This window comes from Sylvia atricapilla, chromosome 22 (genome assembly GCF_009819655.1).
Source record: "Sylvia atricapilla isolate bSylAtr1 chromosome 22, bSylAtr1.pri, whole genome shotgun sequence".
NCBI lineage: Eukaryota > Metazoa > Chordata > Aves > Passeriformes > Sylviidae > Sylvia > Sylvia atricapilla.
In genome coordinates this window covers 1,582,693-1,603,808 of record NC_089161.1, presented here as the reverse complement: position 1 = coordinate 1,603,808, position 21,116 = coordinate 1,582,693, and the positions used below count along the sequence as shown (strand labels likewise).

Below are 21,116 nucleotides of genomic sequence, written 5' to 3'. Positions count from 1 at the left end.
AGGGCTTTGGGGTGGTGGTGGGAGGGGGAAAGAAGCAATTCCCTTTCCCCCGGCCGCTCTCCGAGCCCCGGAGCCGGGCGGGGGAGGCGCCGCGCCGGGGGCGGGTCAGGGGCCGGCTCCGCACGGCGCAGGTTGAGCCCCGAGCCCCGAGAACCTCGTGGGCTCCGAGCAGCGCCGGCAGCGGAGCGGAGCGAAGCGGGCCGAGGCAGCGGCATGGCCCAGCCCCGCTGCCGCTCCGTGCTCATCACCGGCTGCAGCCGCGGCATCGGCCTGGGGCTGGTGCGGGGACTCGCAGCCGCCAGCCCCTCCCCGGACCTGGTCTTTGCGACCTGCCGGTACCCCGAGAAGGCGCAGGTAAGCGGGGGGCGGCTGCTGAGGGTGCCCGGAGCGGGGGAAAAGGGCTGGGCGGGGAGGAGAAGGCACTTTGGAAGCGGCGAACATCTGGAGCATCCCTGTGCCGGCAGCGGGAGCCCGCGCTGGGCTGGAGCCGGGGCTGGGCTCCGTGCGGGGCAGCAGCGGGGGCGGGCGGAGCCGGTACCGGGCAGCTCTCCGCGGCTGGAGCTGCGGTTTATCGATGCTCGGGAGCGTTCCCGGGAGGAGGAGAGCGAGCGGGACACGGCCGGGCAGCTGCAGCATCTCCTGCCGTGCCTTGCCTTTCATCCCGAATTTCTCGCTGGATTTGGCGCTGGAGGTGTTCTGTCCTGTCTTTGTCCAGATGTGCGCGGCCCGGAGCCCTGCAGGGGCAGCTCATCATCCCTCCCAAAGCTTTCCCACCGCCGCTTTCCTTCTCTCTCCCCACGGCGTGTCAGTGTCCCCAGCAGGAGCCGTGTGCCTCCTTTTCTCTGCCGCTCTTGGAACAAGTGAGAAAAGCCCAAACGAGCGATGAATTAAAACACTTTTAGTGCCCGTCGTGGCTGGGCAGGGCTCAGAGTTTCTGCTAGAACTCAGGAGCTTTTGTTACCTGCTGATCGTTCATCCACTTGCAGCCCTTTCTCTCCCATTTCAGCCCAAATCTGCTGCTGCAGCATCGCGGGGGTTTGGGGACTCCTTAAACTCCTATAAAACCACTTCCAGACAAATTTTCGCACACACCTCGAACTTTTGGGAGGCAGATTTGGTGTTCAGTCACTCCGTGACCAGCAGCGTCCCCTGTTCAGTGTCCAGGCTGCTCCCGGTCCCCTCGGTCAGGGGGAATTTGGGCTCAGCAATCCATCCCCCTGCTCCTCCCCTGCGGCGCTCCGGAGCTGCGGGAAGAGGAGCGCTCAGCCCTGGGATTGTCCCAAACCCCTCCGGAACGGCGTTTGGAGGAGAATTGATCCCCACAATCGATTCTCTGAGATCTCCCCTGTTTCAAGCCACAGGCAAATTCCCTGACACGTGGAGAGGGAAAAGCCCCCGCGGCTGCTCCTCCTGCGGGATTCGGTTCTTTTCAAGCAGATTGTGATCGCACAGTCCTAGCAATAAACCAAACACAGCGACTTTGTTTGCTGCTTAAACAACGAAAAAAAGCCCTCAAAGGTGGTGCTCGGGATGTGGGGCAAGGGTGGCCAGGTAACAGCAGCAGCCTGACCTTTGCTTCTCCAGGAGCTGCTGCTGCTCTGCAGGAACTTATGGAAGTGAAGGAAAATATCTTCATTTCAAAAAAAACCCAACCAACCCTCCAGCACAAAGGTACATTTAAGGTATTTCTGAATGAAAGTGCAGAGAAACAGCCCAGCGAGGCTGGGATCAGGTGCACAGCTCCTTTCAGGGCTGCTGCTCCCACAGCCCGAGCCCCTCCCGACACCACCTGAGCAGAAATTCATTCTGTTCCCTCCTGGCACCACCTGAACAGAAATTCATTCTGTTCCCTCCTTACACTACCTGAACAGAAATTCACCCCATTCTGTTCCCTCCTGACATCACTGAGCAGAAATCCATTCTGTCCCCTTTTAACTCCCGTTCCCCGGTTCTGTCCCCGTTAACTCTGTTCCCGGTTCTGTTCCCTGTTAACTCTGTTCCCGGTTCTGTTCCCCGTTAACTCTGTTCCCGGTTCTGTTCCCCGTTAACTCTGTTCCCCGGTTCTGTTCCCCGGTTCTGGTCCCGGTTCTGTTCCCCGTTAACTCTGTTCCCGGTTCTGTTCCCCGTTAACTCTGTTCCCCGGTTCTGGTCCCGGTTCTGTTCCCGGTTCTGGTCCCCGCTGACTCTGTTCCCCGGTTCTGTTCCCGGTTCTGTTCCCGGTTGTGTTCCCGGTTCTGTTCCCGGTTCTGTTCCCCGGTTCTGGTCCCCGCTGACTCTGTTCCCGGTTCTGGTCCCGGTTCTGTTCCCGGTTGTGTCCCCGGTTCTGTTCCCGGTTCTGTCCCCGGTTCTGGTCCCCGCTGACTGCCCCCGGAGCTGGCCCCGCTCCTGTTTCCTGCGGGAATTGCACAAGAGCCGCCGCAGCAGCGGCCCAGGACAGCGGCGACACCCGAGCCGTGGGAGATCGAAATCTCCCTGCCTGCTTTGTCCCAGAAAGCTGCTTCAGCCAGCGCCGAGGGAGCGCCTTTCTCCTTTTCACCAACCGGCCCCGTGATTTTCCATCGCAATGATCTCGGATCCATTACACGGAGAAGTGAAATGGTTCCTTCCACAGGAAAAGCCTCTTAGGAAAATTACCCGGGCAAATCTCAGCACGGCTCAGCCCTGCTGGGTTGGGGTTTGGGTTTATTTTGGGGGGGAGTGGGTCTTGTGGGGGGTTTGTGAGTTTTTTGGTGGGTTTTTTAATTTTGGGGGGTTTTTGTGTTTTTTGTGGGTTTTTTTTTTTTTTTTTTTTTTTTGTTCTTGTCTTTTTAATTATTTTTTTTTTTATTTTTTTATTTATTTTTTGTTTTTTTTTTGTTATTTTTTTTTTTTTTTTTTTTTTTTTTGTTTTTTTTTTTTTTGTTTTTTGCATGTGTGTGTGTGTGGTCAGTATTTCAAAACCCGGAGTTAAAAAAAAAAAAAAAAAAAAAGAAGGCTGTAAACCTGCCCAGGAAGACGAAACAGCCTTCAGACAGTGCAATGTGTCTGGGAAGAGTCTGGGTCACTCCTCACTCGCGGGGAGAAACCTGGAAAGCCTCTGGCAGAGTGTCTCCTGTAGGCAGGGAATTGGCCAGGAGCCACATTCCAGCAGCCCCAGTGCGGATCCTGCTGGCCACATGGGGAGCATCCTGAGCTTTTTTTTTTTTATTATTATCATTATTTTAAATTTATTTTTTTAGGGGGGCAGGTTTTGTCCTTGGTGGATAGATCAGGGTGGGTTTTTTTTTTTGTTCTTTGTAAGGACCTCTAGGCCATGTGCTGTGCTTTGGCAGGACATCAATAGAAACTGCAGTCAGCTGAAAACAGATTTCTAACAGATGGGTTTGGAAACTCCACAAGGAAGAGGAATCTTGACTTCAAGGTATTGTCGTGGTTTCACCGGCAGTATCTGCCCATCTGCGGCGCGTGGAGCTGGCACAAAAAGCCCCTGACCCTCTGAGAGTGTCCTTGGGGCTGGCAGAGGGCAGGAACAGACATGCTCCAGCCTCCAGCGCTGCCAGCCTTGGTCATGGGAGCACCAAATTCACCTTTCAAAGCTCGGCTCCAGCCTGCCACTGCTGCTGAGGGTGGTAGGAAAGGCAAAGGCTCAGTGATTTTCTTGTGGTTTTTAATTTTTTCTCTATTTTTTTTTTTTTGCTTTATCTTTTTTCTTTTCTTTGCTGTGACTGACTTTCCAGTCGAATTTTGAACACGCAGAGTTCAGGTCCCTGCTGCTCTCCAGGGATTGGCACTGCAGGCTCAGCTTTTAGGGCACATGAAAAAGGGCTTTTGGCCCATCTCAGACCTGTTTGTTGGCCCTGCACTCTGGGCTGGGAAGTTCAGAGAGTTTGCTTCTCTGCACACCTGGGTCAGTGGTTTGGTTTTGGTTTTTTTTCCCCTGACAGCAATTCAGGTGGTCTTATTTTGGTTTTTCCCCTTTTTTTGTTGACTATATGAAAAAATCCTCCTTGCTACAAGTGACTTGTCCCCCATTTCCTCTCCAATGAACCTGGAGAACAGCGACTTTGGACAGTTCCTTTAATTCTGCTCTTCTCTGCGTTTGGCAGAGCAGCGTTTTCCCTTTGCAGAATGGAGATGGGCAGAGCTTAAACGAAAAGGCTTAAAAAAAATAACGAAAAGGCTTTTAAAAAATAATCTTCCATTTTTTAGAGGGAAAAGTGATTAAATACCTTCAGCTGCTGGCGAATACGGTCCCACCTTGGGCAAGAATCTCTCAGCAAAGGTGATGACTGACTATTTGGAGCCCTCCAAAGAGTGGACAGAGAAAAGCCCCTCAGGAGCCGCCTTTTCCAAAGATGCTGGGGAAATCTTTTTTTGCTTTCCTCTCTGCACCAGGAAAAGCAGCGCATCTCCCGTAACTCCCCAACCTTGGGGTAATGCTGAACAGCTGCAGGCTTTTTGCATGTGAGCCTGCGCTGGCAGAAGTTGTGAAAACCCGAGCTCTGGGCTCAGGAGCTCCTAGGTGGCCTCCCAGAACATTTGCCTAACAAATGGCTGCAGATCACACGATAACGAGCAGCAGGCCCGCAGGCAGCCAGATAACCACTGCCCCTCCTGGAAAAGCACCATCGGGGACACTCCTCCAGCCACGCTCTGATTCCAATCGGCTGGTTTTGGGCTGCTCCAGCGCCTGATAGAGGGAGCAGCTACAAATCTCCTGGGAAAGAATCCTGGTGTCCTGTCTTTGGCTCTCCAGATGGGCAGGCATACCAGGCTCATGGACACAGCTGGAATTCTCCCCGCACTCCTCTTTTCCTTCTCCGCTCCTTCCTCCCCCCATCCCATAAAAGGGGAAAAAAATTCTTCTCCTAAAGGATTTAAAAATGCACTTTAAAAATGTCACAGCGGCCGGGAGTCCCCTCTGCGATGGGGGAAGGAGGAGATGCCACGGGGGGAATAAATCCGTGGTGCCCAGAGCTGTGGGGTGTGCAGGGGGGCATCTCCCGTGTCTGCACAGCCTCGGCGAGTTCCCAGGTGAACAAATCCCTCCGTGCCCGAGTCCTCTGCACAGCTCTGGGAAGTCTCCAGGGCTCCATGAGCGGTTTTCCCTGTTCTGTTCCAATCTGTGCCCTGTTCCCTCGCGGGACGCAGAGCTCTCTCCGCTCGGTCTCCGTCAGCTTCGGCGCTTCTTTTCCCCTTTAACACACCTTCGAGCCATGTGGTTTGCAACTGCGGAGAGCAGCTGAGTGATCTGTGCACCAGATCTATCAAGCAAAAGGGGCATTTCTGGATATATATCAGGCAGAAAGGGCATTCTTGAAGCCTTTCTAATTATCGCAGAGTTGTTTTGTTTGGGTTTTTGTTGTTTCCTGGGAGTGTTTTACACTTCCCACAGCAGTAAAGTCTGGCTCTTGCGGAGTCGGAGCGGGCTGTGGGTCACGGAAATACACTGTGAGACCGAAAAGCTGGCTCGGAGGGACACAAAAAAATAGGATACACACCTCTGGCTTTGTCCCGAGCGCGAACAGGACGAGGTGAAGGATTCCCAAGCACCTTTATCCTGCCCGCGGGCTCTGTTTGTTTGGCTCCATCGCTTCCAACTGGCTGAGTGGGGCCAGGTCCTTTCCAAGAGCTGTAACCCAAGTGGATAATGCTTTCATAAAGAAGGCAAAGTAAATCTTGCTAAATGACTAAGACAACAAAACATTCCTGCTTGAAATCTAGCAATAAATCCCCCGCGTGCTGATGAGTCTGTGTCTGGAGCCCCCGAGTGCCAGAGGATCTTGTTTAAATCAGAATAGGCTGACTCTCTGTAATCGTAATTAAAACCAGCAAGCAGGAAACGACAGATGCTAATCAGAGTTAATTCTTGTCTTGGACTCCTTACCAGTTGATTCTCAGGGGTGATTGTTCAGGTGCAGAGCAGTTCTACAGCTACTACACTGAATAAACACAGTGTTAGGGGCCTGTGTTGTGGCTTTTTGATGGGTTTTGTTTGTCTTGTTTGTTTTTAAATTATCCGTCACAGCACACTAATTAAAAATGACTTAGCCGGGATATGTCGGCTGTACCTACTTATCTCAGTCCTCCTTTTCTCATGTTCCTTCTAGTCACAGGAGAGGGAAAATAGGCTTTCCTGCAATTTTTAGATGTTCTAACTGGATTTTTCAGCTTCTATCAGGTGTAATGTTTTTCAAGACCAAAGCTGTGTAGATCAGCTTTGTGCCTGGGAGCTGCTTCTCAGAAATTTAAACCCCTGAAGTGGGAGTCACTTGTTAGCTAAGTAATTAACTGGAAAACCCATTGAATTTTAAACCTAATTTGCATGCAGCTATTGTGATTTCATGCTGTCTGTGTACTGGAGAGTGCTCCAGTTCTTAATTGAAATATTGCTTACTCACTTCAGAAGCCTCTCAGTTGCTGCTGCTGCTCAAAGCAGCTCTGGCCTTTCAGCAGGAGTTGGTAGCTCCTTTCTGTCAGGGAATAAGCACATAAATAAATGAACTATAAATAAACGGGCAAACCTTGAGAAGCAGAGAGCTCCTGGAGTTGTTATGAACTCAGTGATAGCGTCCAGCTGAAATCCAGTGACAGGCACAGAATTCCTTGACACGGCAGAGCTATTTCATCCTGGGCCCTCAATAACAAGACAGCGTGTTCTGGGCGGCTGATTGATGGAAATGTGTCCCACCAAGCCCTGTCCAAAGCGAGGAATGTCTTCTGCTTTTGTGCTTCTGACTTGTTTTTCCTTCCCCATCCCTTAATAGCCTTAACTGCAAGCGGTAGTAGTCGACCTCGGAGGGAGAACAAATCTCCCAAAAAAGCCTGGAGAGAGCCCTGCAGGCTCTGCTGGGAGATAAAGATGTGATCCATTACATTTGTCAGAGCACACGGAGTCCCTAAAGCGGCTCCGAGGGGCAGAGCAGGATTCTTTCCACACCTGCCCTCCTGACCCCCATTCCCAAAGGGCTTCTAAAGAAAGGGATTTTACCGGCCTTGGAATGTTTGGCCAGGTTGCCGTGTCTCCTGAACATGACTGGGAATATGGAATCCATCTGCTGTGTTTGGCTCCGTGGCACAGAAACCTGAGCATCCCTGCGGGGCCCATAAATCCAATTTGGACACGCTTTGTGCAGCCGGAACAGCGGAGAGCACGGATCCCTGCAGGAACAGCAGCCTGCTGTGCTGACAGGCACACGAGCTCTTCCAGCAGGGAGGGAATTCTGTTCTCCTGTGCCTGGACTCGTTTCAGGGTGGGCTTCACCTCCACTTTACAAGAACTGATAGTAACGAGGCTGCCGGGGAAAGGCAATTCCTGCGGGGAGCTTCTCCTGCAAACAGCAATTCCAAACGGCTTTTTAAAAGCCTTCCTGTCGTCCTGAAGTGATGTCCAGCACTGACTGAGCTCAGCAGGATTAGGCTTTCCTTACGAATTGGGGAGGCACTGGATTTTTGCTGCACTGCTGAGGACTGAGCACTAAAACTGAGGAATATCCCACTAAAATGCAGCACGCTGGAGTCTGGGCTAAGCAGGGGAAGAGTCCAATTTCTTGATCTGGCTCTTAGGAAAGTTGCTCAGCAGGCTGGAAAACAAAGGAAAATTGCTGCCTTCAGTCCAGTCATGAAAATATTTCAGTTGCAATTCTGGAGGTGCAGAATTCAAGTGATTTATGTAATAGCCATGGGGATATATATTTTTTATATATATAATATATAAAATTAAAATTCTTTTTCCTCGGAACTGCAGCAGCTTAGCAAGCAATACAGCAACATCAAGCTCCTGCAGCTGGGTGAGTAAAGGGCTTTATTTCTGTGTACAGAGATTTGTCAGCTTAGGTGAGTGCATCTTAAAAAATCGGTCTGCTGAGTGATCAGTGGCTGGACATGACCTCCAGCAGCTGAGAACCATCTTTAGATCACACGGGGGAAATGTGAGTCTGTAAAATCTGGGCGTGCGTGATGCCAAGCGTCGATTTTGGTTTGGCGCGGGTTGTGTGGTGCCAGGCACACCCTGGAGCCTGCACCGTTCACTGGGGCCCCTCCTGCCCTCCTCTGTGCAGATGTGGTGTGTGAGAACAGCATCAAGAAAGTGGTCAAGGAAGTGGAAGAAATCGTGGGAGACAAAAGGGCTGAACTGCCTCATCAACAACGCTGGCATCAACGTGCTCGCGTCGCTGGAGGAGGTGACAGCAGAGACCATGCTCACCATCTATGAAACCAACACCGTTGCCCAGCTGATGGTCACCAAGGTGAGAGCTGGCTTAATCTTGGGGCTTCTCCACCAGTGAGCTGCACTTGTCCAGGTATTTGTCCCCTTGGAGCTGCACAGAGAGTTCTGACAGGGAGCTGTCTGTGTGCGAGAGCAGCCAGAGCTGCTGTTTGTGCCCCTGGTGTGGCATCACTTCACGGCAGCTGGGCAAGGAGGCTGCTGGAGGTTGTTTTCCTCTGCCCCTGTGTCTGAGGAGCCATCACCACCTTGTGCTGGTGGCACACAACTGTACTGCATTCCTGCTTTGAATGAGAGAATGATCCCACTGCAGCCCAAATCACCAAATGAAAGCAAACCTCTGGTTTTCGCAGGCGTTCCTCCCGCTGCTGAGGAAGGCAGCACAGCTGGGCACTGGAATGGGCTGTCACAGAGCTGCCATCATCAACATGTCCTCTCTGGCTGCCTCCATGCAGCTCGTCCAGGCCAATGAGATGTTCCTCAAGGTATATCCTACAGGATAGCAAAGGTTCGTGGGCTCCCCTGGGCTGTGCTCCCTGGCTGAGGGCAGGAAGGAGACCATGCTGACCTTAGAAGGGCTGCAGCCGCCGTGGACACACAAAGTGTTCTGGTTCTTCCCTAGAGCCACACCTCGAGTGCGTGTCAGCTCTGGGATCTCAGTTCGGGATGGACACTGAGTGCTGTGTCCAGTTGGGATGGACACTGAGGCTGTGTCCAGTTCAGGATGGACACTGAGTGCGTGTCCAGCTCTGGGATCTCAGTTTAGGATGGACACTGAGTGCTGTGTCCAGTTTGGGATCTCAGTTTGGGATGACACTGAGTGCTTGTGTCCAGTTTGGGATCTCAGTTCAGGATGGACACTGAGTGCTGTGTCCAGTTTGGGATCTCAGTTTGGATGGACACTGAGGCTGTGTCCGTTTGGGATCTCAGGTCAGGATGGACCACTGAGGCTGGTGAGGGGCTGGAACACAAACCCTGTGAGGAAGGCGGCTGAGGAGCTGGGGCTGTTTATCCTGGAGAACAGGAGGCTCAGGGGTGAGCCCATCACCTCTCCACAAGTTCTGGAGGTGCCTGTGCCCAGGTGGGGCTGGCTCTTCTCCAGGTGAGCAGTGACAGGACAGGGACACAGCCTCAGGCTGGCCAATGGAAAATACAGGCTGGAATCAGGAAAAGAATTTTTTTATAGAAAAAGTGATAAAAGTCATCTGGAATTGTCTGCCCAGGGAGGAGTGGAGTCACCATCCCTGTATGTTTAACAAAGACTGGATTGTGACACTGGGGCCAGGTTTAGTTGAGGTGTTGGGGTTGGGTTGGACTCCATGATCTTGAAGGTCTCTTCCAACCTGGGAATTCTGTGAATTCTGTGATTGACATGAGTGGGAATGGGAGCTGTGGAAACACTGCACCTGGAGCAACTTCTGGAGAAGGCTCCCAAATCCCTGCTCTGATACAGATTTGTTCCTCATGGATTTGGCATCAGGAAGAGCTTGATGCCATGGGGTGTGGGTTCCATCAGCGTGCTCCTCTCCTGTCCAAGCAAGAGAGCAGGAAACCTCAACAAAAGGTGTGCTTGACCTGTACGTGGTGATGGCAGTTAGTGACAGGTGGGATTTTTAGTTTTCTCACATCCAGAGAGGAGGTTTGTACAGATAGTCTCAGGATACACGTACAGTTTCTCCTACACCACCTACTCAGAAGCTGTTAAATGCTTGTTTTCCCTGTTCAGCAAGTAAATGAAGGTTTGTGTAGCGATTAGTGCAGGAAAAACACAGTCCTTATGTCAATATTATTCTCCTCACAGCTCCTGAGGCGTTTCAAATGCTCCTTTAATCTTCCATATCAATTCGTTTCGTCTTTGGGCAGTAAGTTGGCGGCGGTAGATCTTTCAGAGTTCCCAGAAAATCTAGATGAGTTATTGAGAACTTCTTCCTGCCTCTCCTGTGCCAGGAAAGAGCAGGGTGGAAGGAGGTGTCCCCAGCTGGGCTCCAGGTCTTGCTCAAGGCTCATGAACGGCACATTAATCGGTGCTTTCCACTCCTGCAGACTGCACTGAACATGATCACCCGGTTGCCTCGCCGCGGATTTGAAGTCAGACGGAATTCTCTGCATTTCCCCTGCACCCAGGCTGGCTTCAGACAGACATGGGGGGAAACATGGTGGAGTGCCAGGGCTGCAGGATGTCACAGCGAGGTTCCTGTGCTGTCCCCAACCCCCTGGCTGCACACCTCCACACAAAAATACATCCCTCTTCGTTCTAGGACCTCCTTATACGTATTTAATCGTCTTCTGCAGGATATTCCCAGTAATGACCCAAGCTTGATTCATTCCAGGCTCCCATGCAGGTGCAGGAGGCTATCCCAGGAATTCTCTCTGTTCTGGACCGTCTCGGTGAGAAAGAAAATGGTTCTTTCCTGGACTGGCAAGGGGAGACTCTGCCGTGGTAGAAGCGCACAGAACTCTACAGGAGCAGCTCATCAGTCACAATTTAACCTTGCCACTCCTGTCTGTGTCTCTAGGGCATTTTTACACGCTTCTCGAAATAGCCAGCCTCACACTCAGCCTCTCTCCAGGTGTATTTGGAAAGCAAAAGTGGCTGAGCCTTTCACTTGGTATTGCTACTGCTCTGCTCTAATGCTTCCTGCAAACACTACTGTGCTCTGGTGATGGGCATCTCCTGAAATGGATTCAAACCTGCAGGTTAAATCTTCCTTTTCACTTCCAACCCAAATGAGCTTCTGCTCTTTGCAGAATTAAATGACCTGACCTCAGAGTGAGGCCAGTGTAGGATGGTCTCTGTCAGATTCCACTATGCTCAGTTATCTCCAGAAAAAAACCCCTCCTTTGATTTCCTTGTTCCTACTGAGCCAAGGCTGAGATTGCCCAGCTCTAAACCAGGGGAATTGGTACTTCGTGAATCCCGTTGCAAACTCTGAGTGTGCCCAGGTTGCCAGTGCACACCAGGCACTTGCTGTGTTCCCAGAGGGTGACTAACAGCCTGATATGGGGGTGGGAGATGTTGTTTTGTACATAACTCCTGAGTGTCTTCAATAAAGTCTTGATTAAACAGTCTGTTTACCGACCTGTTTACTTCACTGAATTTCTCCTCGTAGGTTTCTCCTTCCTGACAAGGTAACTTTATTCCTACTTTCAGGAAGAAACTCTAACCCATGTTAACCTTTCGGGTAGTGGGTTTGACACGGTGGGGTGTACCTAAGCAGAGACAGACCCTTGTTCTGATCTGAAATACTGAAAGCAGCTGGTGAATAAATCTCTTGTGTTCTGGCTGAGGTAGGTATAAAAGCAAAAAGCCCTTTGAAGTCTGGGATTGGCTTCAACATCCTTCCCTCATGCCAGCTGATTAGGCACTTTCATGCTGTGCCAAGGTGGTGGGTTCCTGTGGCGAGCAAGAGAAGACAAACAACAGCCAGGTAAGGGGAAGGGGCAGGTGTGGCTGTCCCTGGACAGCAGCCACCGGGACCTGCCCCCGAATGCAGACAAAGGTGTGGCAGGGAGAGGTGTCTGTGTGCCTTCCATGAGCCCTGCACCACAGGCATCGCTGTAGCAGCGTCACAGAAACCTCCTCAGAATCACAGAACCCTTCACAGAAACACAGAATCCTTCTCAGAATCACAGAATCCTTCACAGAAACACAGAATCCTTCACAGAAACACAGAACCCTTCTCAGAAACACAGAATCCTTCACAGAAACACAGAATCCTTCAGAGAATCACAGAATCCTTCTCAGAATCACAGAATCCTTCACAGAAACACAGAATCCTTCTCAGAATCATAGAATCCTTCTCAGAGTCACAGAATCCTTCTCAGAATCACAGATTCCTTCACAGAACCACAGAATCCTTCACAGAAACACAGAATCCTTCACAGAATTACAGAATCCTTCATAGAATCACAGATTCCTTCTCAGAATCACTGAATTGTTTAGGTTGGAAAATTCCTGCATGAGCAGGGACAGGCTTGCTGTAACAGCATCACAGAATCCTTCACAGAAACACAGAATCCTTCACAGAATCACAGAATCCTTCACAGAATCACAGATTCCTTCACAGAATCCCAGATTCCTTCACAGAATCCTTCACAGCATCACAGATTCCTTCTCAGAATCACAGAACCCTTCTCAGAATCACAGAATCCTTCACAGAATTACAGGATTCTTCACAGAATCAGATTCCTTCTCAGAATCACTGAATTGTTTAGGTTGGAAAATTCCTGCATGAGCAGGGACAGGCTCGCTGTAACAGCATCACAGAATCCTTCACAGAACCACAGAATCTTTCACAGAATCTTTCACAGAATCCTTCACAGAATCCCAGAACTGTTTAGGTTGGAAACATCCAGCCCAACAAGTGACCCATCCCCACCTTGTCCCCCAGCCCAGAGCACGGAGTGCCACGTCCAGTCATTCTTTGGGCACCTCCAGGGATGGAGACTCCACCATGTTCTCATATTTAACAACCCTTTCCATGAAGGAATTCCTCGTGCTGCCCAAAATTCCTCCTGATGTGGCTTTTTGTGCCCCACTCCCTGCTCAGACAGGTTTTAGTGAGGTGTTCTCTGACTCAGCAGGTGAAACACATCCCAGCCACTGAATTCCCACATCTGGCTGAGGTCTCCATGCAAACTGGTGGGCGAGGGACACAACTGGGATGAACTGGTTGGAGGATTTAATTTGGAGCAAAGCTGGGGAAGGGGCTGGAGCACCAGGAGCAGCCGAGGGAGCGGTGACAGGAGGGGACAGCCCAGGCCGGGCTCTGCTCCAGGGAACAGGACAGGAGGAGAGGGAACGGCCTCAGTTCCAGCAGGGGAGGTTTAGGTTGGATGGTCAGAAAAATTTCCTCATGGGAAGATTGAAAAGCGTGGAATGGGCTGTGAAGGACCATGATGGCCCATGAAGGACCGAGATGGGCACTTTGAGGGATCATGGGCTGTGAGAGGAGCTATGAATGACCTTGAAAGACCGTGAGGGACCGAGACCTGCACATTGAGGGGCCATGAGGGACCAAATCTGGCATTTTGAGGGCTCCTGAGGGGTCTCAAGGTGACCAGGAAGGACCATAAAGGCCCATAAGGACCAAGACCAGCACTTGAAGGACCCAGAGGGACTATGAAGGACCATAAAGGCCCATAAAGCACCATGACTGGCACTTTGAAGAACCCTGAGGGGCCGTGAGGGGCCATGAAGGACAAGGAAGCCTCATAAGGGACCAAGGCCAGCACCTTGAGGAGTCCAGAGGGCCATAAAGGCCTGTAAGGGACCAAGACCAGCACTTTGAAGAACCCTGAGGGGCATAAAAGGCCACGAAGCCCCATGAAGGACCCAGACCAGCACTTTGAAGAACCCCGAGGGGCCATAAACGACCCGAAGCCCCATAACGAACAGCGCCCGGCACCTCCACGAACCCCAAGGGCCGTGAGGGGCCCTTACTCCGCGCGCCGCCAGGGGGCGCTGCGGGGGACCGGAAGTTCCTGTGGCGGCGGGACCGGAAGTTCCTGTGGCGGCGGACCGGAAGTTCCTGTGGCGGCGGACCGGAAGTTCATGTGGCGGCGGACCGGAAGTTCCTGTGGCGGCGGACCGGAAGTTCCGGTGGCGGCGGGGCCGGTGGGTGATGGCGGGCGGGGCTCTGAGGGGAGGGCGACAGCGGCGGCTCCGTGAGGGCTCTGCCCGGGACAGGGCACTGCCGGGAGGGGCTGAGGGGAAGGAGGCGGCCTCTCGGTGACGGTCCGTTCTTAGACCGCGCGGCTGCTCCTCCCGGCGTTAAGGAGCAGCAGGGCCGTTCAAGGGAGCTCGGCTGGAGTTATCGTGTTTTTTAAAGTTAAAACAGCTCAAGCATTATTAATAAATTCACCTCCGTGGCTAAGCTTCCCCCGATGCTTGACCCCCCACAGCAGAGCCCAGGATAAAGCAGGAGGATGTTTAGGGTCTCAGGCCCGTCTTTTGGGGGTGTGGGGTTGAATAGGGAAGGTTTTTATAAAGCTGCATGTTTGCATCGCTGAATGAATGTTCTTATTTGAACAGTCCTTGCTGGCTCTGCCAGTGAACCAAGTGAAACAAAATGTTAATATCACGGCTGAGTTTCCCAGTTACTGAAGGCTTCGAGAATTGCAGGTAAATTGGTATTGTGTCGCTCAGTTTTCTATTTGTTTGGGGTTTATTTTCTTGGGGTAATTGGGCTCCCAGAAGTTTCTTTTCCACCAAGCAGCGCAGGAGAGAGGAGGCTGTTGTTGAGTCAGTGGTCATAAAACGTTTTTATGTCGCTGATTTACTGTGTAAGTATGGCGTGGCTTTAGTTTAACCTCGTTAATCTTAGAAGATTCCCTAGCAGCAGAGAGGTTTGATAGAGCAAACACTCCCTTACCATTCCAGATTGATTTTCCATCAGAAAATGCAAAACATTCCACTGAATGGAATCATGGAGGGGTTTGGATTGGAAGAGACCTTAAAAGCCACAGAATTGCAACCCTCTGCCATGGGCAGGGACATCTTCTAATGAAGGAGAACCTTAAAGAACATGGAATTCCAAACCTTTTAGTGAAGGAGAACTTAAAAGCCACAGAATTGCAACCCTCTGCCATGGGCAGGGACATCTTCTAATGAAGGAGAACCTTAAAGACCATGGAATTCCAGCCCTTTTAGTGAAGGAGAACCTAAATGACCCCAGAATTCCAACCCTCTGCCATGGGCAGGGGCACCTCCCAGTGATGGAGAACCTTAAAGACCACGGAATTCCAAACTTTTTACTGAAGGAGAACCTTAAAGACCAAGGAATTCCAACCCCTCCCAGTGAAGGGGAACTTTAGAGACCATGGAATTCCCCCAGTGAAGGGAAACTCCACCCTGCTCTGCCTGGGTGACCTGGGCAGCTTACCCAGTAAAATATAACATATTTTAACACATTTTTAACGTTCCAGCGTTGCAGTCAAAAGCGAAAAATTGAAAATCCTTCCACGTTTGCCTTTGTGATGATGATACAAATTTCTGAGTGTTCCCTTTCATTCTGCCCAGAGCTGTCAGGCAGTTTGAGAGCCAGGCAGAGCTTGAAAATTCTGCTGGAAAATTCTGCTTTTTCTTTTTTTAACGTGCAATCCCTTTTCTCTCCCAAAGGCCACCTCCTGCCCAGGTCAGTGTCCTCCTTCCTCTGCTGCCGCTCTCTGTCTGCACATTACAGCACCCAGCCCTCCAGCTCCAGTGGGGCTCAGCCCCAGCAGTGGCACACTCTGGACCCAGAGCTGGAGGAGATCCTGATCCCCAGGAAACTCTCCATCAGCCCTTTGGAGAGCTGGCTGACTGTCAGGTACTCCCTGCCCAAAGCTGAGGGGGCTCAGGAAGAAACCAGCCATGAAAACCCTCAGCCTTGCACCCAGTGTCCTCCTGCTGCTGAGCCAGGGGATGTGGAGGAAGGAGAAGGAGCCCTGGGTGACAAAGTGCAGTGCAGGAATGTCCTCAAGATCCGCAGGAGGAAGATGAACAGGCACAAGTACAAGAAGCTGCTCAAGAGGAGGAAGTTCATCCGCAGGAAGATAAAGGAGGGCCGCAAGAGGAGGCGTCAGGTGAGCTCAGAAATGTGCCCACAGGCATCAAACCAGCCTCTGGTTGGGTGTTGGGTGGTGGGTTTTAGTGGATTTGGGGATAAATCAGCCTGAAGGGATTCAGTATTTAGCCTCAAGCTGTGTCAGGGGAGGGTCAGGTTGGACAGCAGCAGGAATTTCTCCATGGGAAAGGTGAAAAAGCAATTTCTCCATGTGCTGCCACATCCCTGGAGGTGGCACTCAGTGCAGGGTGACAGGCTGGACATCAGTCACAGCTGGCTCAGTGACCTCAGAGATCTTTCCCTCAGTGATTCCAAACATAAATGTGATCATTGCTGGCCATAACTTCCCTTCCATGACAATAATTCACAAATGTGTGTGATTGATGGAGATGAATTTTAGCATTAGTGTGAAGGAGGAATTCTTGTGCCTACCCTGGATCAGGGAGACTGCTTTAATCTTAATTTCTTCCCTTTCTTGCCACCATCCTCAAGTGCTTCTTATTATTTCTTTTTCATACAGAAGCCTTTTACTTCCTTTAATAGAAGGGGTGAGGGGAGACATGAGGGTTTCTTCAAGCTGGGGATGTTCTCCTTCAGCACTGCCTTTCATGGGATATAATTTAGTTAATTCTCTAGGAATTCTCACCTTGCCCAGATGCAAATTGGGGTTAATTGTATTCCCACTGCTTCAGACTTTCAGTGAACTCTGTAAAATCCTCTTATTTTCCTTACCATTTCGTTGTCCACCTTCTCAGTTTTCTTTGCACAGGACTTTTAAAATGACACTACCAAAATACTCGTGTGTTTTAGTGTGTTTTCATGTATTTTCTGCAGTAAAATTCAATATTTTGACACTTAAAACCTTTTATTTTTTCTGTGTGTACTACACTTACACTGGCCTTGGGACACATGGGAAGTGGCTGTTGCTTCTAAGCTGTGCTAACATTTTATTTTTAATTTTTTCCCCCCTGTTTTAGATAAAATTTGAGAAAGATTTGGAGCGCATCTGGAAAAAGCTGGCTTGAGAAGTGCTCCTGCTGGCTGGCAAACCCCCAAAATCTACCTGAGGAGTTCCAGAAGATGAAAAAAAAAACCAAAACCCTTCACCTGTCACAAATTTTAACCTGCAGTTGTCATTTAAAAAACAAAAATAATAATTTAAGGATGTTGACGGCATCTCACCTTTTTCTGATTGTGATGGAAATAATAGGAAGGAATTTTCCAAAAGACTGGCAGCTTTTCCTCCCCAGAGGAGAGGTTTGAGCTCTTTTTCTGGTCATTTGGCACTGCTGTCCTCTGATTCATTGCTGAATTTGTGAATTTTTCCTCATCTCTTGGAGAACCTACAACAAATCAGGTGTGGGGAGATGGGATCAGTGAAAGAATTCCCGTTGTTAATATGGCACAAACCTTTGGAAAAGTTCTTTTCTAAGCTGCATTTCTTTCCCAGCCTTCCTGCAGAAAGGTTGGGGGTTTTCCTGAGAGTTGTGGTGGGGTGGGAATTGGATCAGAATTCCATGAAATTTACCTGCAAGAGCTTTTTTTTGTCTCTCTGCCTTTGTGTGCACGTGCCTTGGGCATCCTTAAAGGGCACCTTTGTATTTTTGTGTTCTGTTTTGTGCTCATTAAAAATGGTTATTTTTGCCTTTGACCGACCCCTGTCGTTAAAACATCCAGATGTTGGTCAAAATAAAAGCTCAGAGTTAATTATTCATTAACTACTAAAAACTTCTGTGCCTGGGACAGGTCTGATACAATCAGCTGGTTTTGCATGGTTGAAGAGAGTTGTGAAAGCTGTGAAAAATAAACTCTGACAGAGAATTTCTTACCTGGGTTCTGCTTTGGGTTCTGGTTTTCTTTTTTTGGGGGGGTTTGAGGCAGTTCTGTGTGGTTCAGTGGGATTTAACTTTGGTGTTTTGGCAAAGAGATGGGGTGGGCTGAGGGGGAAAAGCATGAGCTCCTTCAGGCTGAAAAAACTCCCTGAAAAACATTTTTTTTTTTCTGCTAGGAGAGGATAAACGGAAAGGCAGGAAAATAATCTGTGGAAATCAAGGTGCAGTTTTTAGGACATCCTGAGCCACTGCTTCTCTGGGCCTCAGCACCCCTCACAGGCAAGAATTCCTTCCTAACACCTTAAATCTCTCAGGATTTGTGTTTTCCTGGTGGAAAAACTTGTTTTTCAAAGCAATAATCAGTTTTTACACCCCAGGGCTGTATCAACTTCTTTTAATGTTCTTGACCGTGGAGATGGAATCTGAAACTCACTTTACTGAGCAATCAGAGAGATAGAAAGAATTCCTTCCTAACAATGTAATTCTCTCAGGATTTGTGTTTTCCTGGTGGAAAAACTTGTTTTTCAAAGCAATAATCAGTTTTTACACCCCAGGGCTGTATCAACTTCTTTTAATGTTCTTGACCACGGGATGGAATCTGAAACTCCCTTTACTGAACAATCACAGAGATGAGAAGTGCCTCTGATTTTTCTGTAGAGGGAGCATGAGTCCAGGATATACTCACAAAGCTTTATTGGGAGCTGTTATTCCTCCCCAAAATATCTCAATCTGCACACTTAGCAAGGTTTGTGTGCATGTGTAGCAGTGGTAACGCACAAAAAAAATCTACAAACAGGAAAATTTAGACTTCAAATTCCCCAAATATTCAAGATTTCCATTCTTTTGCTGTTCTGAGAGGAAATGGTTGCAAACCAGCCAAATCCCTGGTGTTTATTACAGACCCTGGAGATAACTGGTGTGGTGGTTTTATGTCACTCACTGGGCTGGGAAAGGTCCCTCAAAACTGGAATATCAATCAAATCTCTCTCCTCTTTTCCCAGATCCTTGGGTTCCATGCACTGAACAAATCCAGTTTTCTCTCAGTGGTCAGGTTTGTGCTGGAAGGAGTTGGCTCTAAAAGAGGAAAACAGCTGACTTGGAGGGGATGAAAACTGAATTTGTTTCTCTGACCCAAATCCCGTTGCAAATGTGGAGGGTGTTGCTCCATTTTGGAATGGTCAGAGCCCAGTAAGGTGGTGGCAGTGGCAAAAATACAATTTCTTTTTAATATTCTTCCTCTTGTATTGGCTTCTGATAGCTGGTGTGCCAAAAACCTGGGTTTTTGGAGCATCTTTTAGGGGTTTTTGTGTGTGTGAGTGGTTTATTCCTATTTGGGGTTTTGTTTGTTGTTGTTTGTGGGGTCTTTGCTTTGGGTTTGGTGTTTTTGGTTGGTTGGTTGGTTTTTTGGGGGTTTTTTTGACATCAGAGGGAGAGGACAGGGGTGATGCCTCCTCCTTTGGCTGCTGGAGGATTTCTCTGCAAAAAAAAACCCGAGTTGTTGTGATACTTTTATTGTGAGAACTGTTTTTTCTTCCATGAATAACCCCCAGCCTCCAAAGGGAGTAAATCAGCCAACATCAGGGGATGTTTCTGAGCATTGGGTGTACAAAACACCTTCCAGGGCATCCACAGGACCTGAGCACCATCAATAATTAATACCATTAATAATAATTCCTGAGCAGGAGCAGCGGGCACCTTCACTCTGCTGAGCTCAGGCCCTGTTCAGTGGGGCACTCTGATGTGAAAACCCAAACTGTTGGTGTCCCTTGGCCCCAGGAGCTCTGCTTTGGTGGGGCTGAGCCCTGGGCCACAGGTTCCACCTTTAACAATCCAGGCTTGTTCCCACCAGCTGCAAACCTGGCTGAGGTGAAATTCCTCACCCTCCAAACAGCACCAGGGGCTGGCTCAAAATGCCACCTTTTCTTTTCACCATTCAGGCCGTTCTCTGTTTTCCAGGAAAACATCCTGCTTCTGGGGTCATTTGGGCTGAACCTCTCCCAAAAACAACAGCACTCTGGAGCATTTGCAGAGCTGGAAATGGGTTTGAAAAGTGTGTGTGGGGGGGTTTTGTTGTTATTTTTTTTCCCCTGCTGCTTTTGAAATAAATAAACAAGAATGTCAGTAAGTGCAGCTCCTGTGAACATCTGAGGCAGCTCGGAGCAAACCCAGGCTGCTGGTTTTCCTGTGGAAGAATTCCATTCTTGCTTGACTTTGCCTACAAAACTGAGGAATGGAACTGAAACAAGGAGTTCTGTGAGTCAGAGAATTTAAGAAAATCATCTGATACATCACTTTTGTGCCAAATCCCAGATTTAGGGATTTATTTTTTTTTTCTTTTCTTGCTCCTTGCATGGACACTAAAAGTGAGATTGTCCCCTCTTGAATGTAGCTGGAATTCTCTGCAAAATAATGGAAAGGAGGAGTTTGAATGGACAGTGGCACCTTGACAAGGCTAAATGAAGTGGCTAAAATTCTGTTTGAAGTAGAAAACATGAACTATTGTTTAAAAAAATGAGCTTTTTTCAAAAAATATTGTTCAGTAATTGAGGCTTAGTGCTGCTCAGGCAGGTGTTGTGCTGTGTCACTGCCTTTGGTGTGCCCAGATCTAGGGAAAAAACCCCACTCCTGCAGCCTCTCAGCAGCTGGAATACTTTGGAATTCCTTTCTCAATGATTGGTGTTAAGACAAGGCTGTGGAATTGTGAGCAAGGAGTTGGCACAGCAGGTGAAAAACCACTAGTTTTTTTAGGGATTTTTGTGTTTTAAGGGAATTAATCCACGGTAGGACGATCTGGCTGAACTTTCTCCCCAGCCAGTGTGGAACTGGTTAAAGCTGAGGGGAAAAAGAGCTGGAAGAAATGGAGCTGGAGTCAGCAAAGTGTGAGCAGCACCACGTTACTCACCCCTCACTCCCCTGTGAGTCAGGGCTGTGTCCTCAGGGATTTACTCCCTCTTGAGGCTGGGGCTTATTAATGGAAGAAAGATAAATATCACAATAAAAAATATCACAACAACCCAGGGATTTGGTGGTTTTTTTGCAGCCTGGATTGTTAAAGGTGGAACCTGTGGCCCAGGGCTCAGCCCCACCAAAGCAGAGCTCCTGGGGCCAAGGGACACCAACAGTTTGGGTTTTCACATCAGAGTGCCCCACTGAACAGGGCCTGAACTCAGCAGAGTGAAGGTGCCCGCTGTTCCTGCTCAGGAATTATTATTAATGGTATTAATTATTGATGGTGCTCAGGTCCTGTGGGTGCCCTGGAAGGTGTTTTGTACACCCAATGCTCAGAAACATCCCCTGATGTTGGCTGATTTACTCCCTTTGGAGGCTGGGGGTTATTCATGGAAGAAAACCCAGTTCTCACAATAAAAGTATCACAACAACTCGGGTGGTTTTTTGCAGAGAAATCCTCCAGCAGCCAAAGGAGGAGGCATCACCCCTGTCCTCTCCCTCTGATGTCAAAAACCCCCCAAAAAACCGACCAACCAACCAAAAACACCAAACCCAAAGCAAAGACCCCACAAACAACCACAA

At 49.5% G+C, this 21,116-nt stretch overlaps 1 protein-coding gene and 1 pseudogene across 1 annotated transcript; both read left to right on the top strand.

Annotated features, from left to right (window-relative positions):
- Positions 1-9: 9 nt before the first annotated feature.
- LOC136370618 (C-signal-like) lies at positions 10-10,908 on the top strand (annotated as a pseudogene).
- Positions 10,909-14,242: 3,334 nt separating this feature from the next.
- AURKAIP1 (aurora kinase A interacting protein 1) lies at positions 14,243-17,581 on the top strand. Its single transcript, XM_066334576.1, is given in 5 exon segments — positions 14,243-14,298; positions 14,300-14,330; positions 15,327-15,772; positions 16,731-16,767; positions 16,770-17,581. Coding segments are annotated over 5 exon segments (603 nt in total). The 5' UTR covers positions 14,243-14,277; the 3' UTR covers positions 16,838-17,581.
- Positions 17,582-21,116: the final 3,535 nt, after the last annotated feature.